At 38.9% G+C, this 3603-nt stretch overlaps 1 protein-coding gene across 1 annotated transcript; it reads left to right on the top strand.

Annotated features, from left to right (window-relative positions):
• The first annotated feature begins 309 nt into the window (after positions 1 to 309).
• Positions 310 to 2097, top strand: LOC107058846 (uncharacterized). The gene is made up of 2 exons (XM_015305024.1): positions 310 to 828; positions 1354 to 2097. The coding sequence occupies exons 1-2, from the start codon at positions 310 to 312 to the stop codon at positions 2095 to 2097; spliced, it is 1263 nt and encodes a 420-aa protein (XP_015160510.1).
• Positions 2098 to 3603: the final 1506 nt, after the last annotated feature.

Genomic DNA, 3603 nt, shown 5'->3' with positions numbered 1-3603 from the left:
GGACCGAATAATGTCAGAAGGCTTTTGACACCATCAAGAGTTACCTTTCAAATCCACCAGTATGGTGCCACCACATGCAGGCAGTCCTTTGCTATTGTATTTATCTGTCTCTAACAATGCGTTCGGGTGTGTGTTGGGACAAGTGATGAGACCAGAAGAAAGGAGAGAGCTATATACTATTTTAGCAAAAAGTTCACATCTTTTGAGGCTCGTTACACCCTTTTAGAGAGAACTTGTTGTGGTTTGACTTGGGTTGCTCAAAAATTGAGACATTATCTGTTGGCTTATACAACACATCTCATTTCAAAGATGAACCCGCTCAAGTACATATTTCAGAAAGCAATGCCCACAGAAAAGCTAGAAAAGTGGCAAATGTTGTTGAGTGAGTTCGACATTGTGTACATGACTCAGAAAGAAATCAAGGGGCAAGCCTTGGCTGATCACCTTGCTGAAAACCCAGTATATGAAGGATATGAACTGCTTAGAACATATTTCCCTGATGAAGAAGTATTGTTTGTATGGGAAGATATATCAGAGTCATATGCTGGGTGGAGAATGTTCTTTGATGGAGCAGTGAACTCTAGAGGATCAGGAATCGAAGCGGTGTTGATATCTGAATCGGGGCAACATTATCTAGCAACAACAAAGCTTAGATTTCGATGCACTAATAATATGGATAAGTATGAAGCATGTATTCTTGGCATTAGAATGGCTCTTGACATGAATGTTCAAGAATTACTGATAATTGGTGATTCAAACTTGTTGATTCATCAAGTTCAAGGAGAATGGGCAGTGAAGAATCCTAAAATCTTACCTTACGTACAATTGGTATGGAGGTTATGCAAATGATTTAGGAAGACCGAGTTCAGACACACCCTAAGAATTCAGAACGAATTTGTTGATGCCCTCGCAACCATATCGTCCATGATACAACACCTAGAAAAGAGTTATATCGATTCACTTGAGATAGGTTTAAAAGAACAACCAGCACATTGTTCACATGTGAAAGAAGAATTGGATGGGAATTCATAGTATATCGATGTGAAAAAGTACTTAGAAGCTGGCGAATACCCGGAAAAAATGACAAGTAGTCAGAAGAAAACAATCTGAAGAATGGCAAACAACTTCTTTTTGAATGGAGAAGTCCTTTATAGGAGGACTCCCAATCTAGGATTGCTAAGATATGTGGATGCTGTCGAAGCCACGAGATTGCTTGAAGAAGTGCATGCTGGAGTGTGTGGGACGCACATGAACGGGTTTACATTAGCAAAGAAAATCTTAAAGGTGGGATACTTTTGGATGACTATGGAAAGTGATTGAGGCCGATTTGTCCAAAAATGTCATAAATGTCAGGTACATGGAGATCTGATCAAAGTACCTCCCCACGTGCTCAGTGTGATGAGTTCCCCTTGGCCATTTGCAGCTTGGGGCATGGATGTTATTGGACCGATTGAGCCTGCTGCCTCAAATGGTCATAGCTTCATTTTGGTCGCCATTGATTATTTCACAAAATGGGTGGAAACTGCTTCCTACAAAGTTGTGACGAAGAAGGTTGTGGCCGATTTTGTTCGCAACAATTTGATATGTCATTTTGGAGTTCCAGAGTCTATCGTCACAGACAATGGAGCAAATCTAAATAGCCATTTGATGAAAGAGATATGTGAACAATTCAAAATTATCCATCGTAATTCAATTGCATATCGTTCTCAGATGAATGGAGTTGTGGAAGCTTCTAATAAGAACATCAAGAGGATACTGAGAAAGATGATTGATAACTACAAATATTGGCATGAAAATTTGCCTTATGCTTTTCTAGGTTATCGCACCACAATCCGAACCTTAACTGGAGCAACTCTTTATCTATTGGTATACGAAACAGAAGCAGTGATTCCAGCTAAAGTTGAGATACCATCTCTAAGGATTATTCAGGAGGCTGGATTTAGCGATGACGAATGGTTTCGTGACCGATATGAGCAATTATCATTGATTGATGAGAAAAGAATGATTGTTGCTTGTCATGGCCAATTGTATCAACAGAGAATGACTCACGCTTTCAACAAAAAAGTAAGAGTTCGAACATTTGAGGTAGGCCAATAGCTGTTGAAACACATTTTCCCCCATCAAGAAGAATATAAAGGGAAATTGGCACCTAACTGGCAGGGATCGTATGTTGTCCACAAAGTATTCTCAAGAGGAGCTTTGGTTCTAGCGGAGATGGACGGTAGAGTGTGGCAAAAAGCTACCAATTCAGATGTCGTCAAGAGATACTACATTTGAAGGATAATACTTCTTTCCTTCACTTCCTTGTAATTAAAGTTTGTTTGTAATCATTATTGCATTATGTTTTGAAACATTCCAATTGTACTTGAACTACGTTCGACCTGAATTCTCAAGAATGAGATACGTAGGCGGTCTATGTCGGCCTCGGTCATTTTCTTGTCAAAATTTTCTATTTCTGTTAGCCTTCAAGAGGGGAACTATGTTTGACCTGATTTCTGCCTCAACGGGATATGTAGGCGCCACAAGGGTTCGGTCATATTCCCAATAAGATTTCCATTTCCATTCATAATGGAAACTGGGACAGAATTTTTGAGATCCTCTCAAAAATTCTACAAGAAGAGTTCTTTCCTACAAACAAGAGTCAAAGATCATATCGAAATTGCAATTGGGACATAATTTTGAGAAAATCTTGAAAATTTGCAAGATATCATGACTTCCGTGATCACCATCAGATTTATTTTTAAGATATCTAACTGCGACAGAAATTTTGAGGAAGACCTCAAAATTCCATCAAGGGTACTCAGAACATCAAAGTCAACTTCAAGTGCCTCAACGTTACATACTCTTAAGGAGTTCTAAAGTTGCCAGCAAGCTACCTATCATGACAAAATCTGAGACAAAGGGTTTTGTTCGTGTCGTGCATGTCGTGACAGTTAATTGGTAGAGAATTTCTTTAAAACTATTTTTCAAAAAACTTCATACCTAGAAAATGTTTTAATTTAAATATGATCTTGTCTTTTGTTTACTGCAATTCGTAGGTTCAACCAAACTTCCAAAGATAGCGAGACAAGGAGCAAGGCGACTGGAAAAAATCAACACAGATCAGTGTTCCAAAACTAACATTTTTTTGTGGAGACAGGTTAAAATAAGATCATCAAAAATAATATATTTATCAATCAACTATTTCAGAAGAACCTATCAGCAAATATCAGATAGTGAGTGAAACATCTCTGCTTGACCAAAGAGAACGACATTCATAGTCAAATCCATCTTATTCAAACCGCCAAGAGGGCCATTCTATATTCAGTCTTTGTCGAGAGCATCCGAGAGGATGAATACTCAAATCAAACCACAGGTGCGAACGACATAAAAAAGGATGCAGCATAAGCGTGGAACTTTTTCTCAGCAGCAAACTGGACATAGTCCAAAGAGGAGTATCAAACTCTTAGGACGCGAGCTGAGGAGAGACTTCCACCACAATCAAACCACACCCCTATCAAAAGGCATATGGGTTTTTCTTTTGAGTTTATCGATTTCAGTTTCGCATCCGGGAAACTTCAGCTCTTACCGAAGGCAACTTTCCAATTTGAGTGACAATGCACC

Source organism: Solanum tuberosum, unplaced genomic scaffold (assembly GCF_000226075.1).
Source record: "Solanum tuberosum cultivar DM 1-3 516 R44 unplaced genomic scaffold, SolTub_3.0 scf00667, whole genome shotgun sequence".
Lineage (NCBI taxonomy): Eukaryota > Viridiplantae > Streptophyta > Magnoliopsida > Solanales > Solanaceae > Solanum > Solanum tuberosum.
This window is presented reverse-complemented; position numbering and strand designations above follow the sequence as displayed.

Coding starts and splice junctions, on each gene's coding strand:
- LOC107058846 (XM_015305024.1), top strand. CDS start 310: ATGAACCCGCTCAAGTACATATTTCAGAAAGCAATGCCCACAGAAAAG. Junction 829..1,353: donor TCTTACCTTACGTACAATTG/GTATGGAGGTTA, acceptor CATAAATGTCAG/GTACATGGAGATCTGATCAA.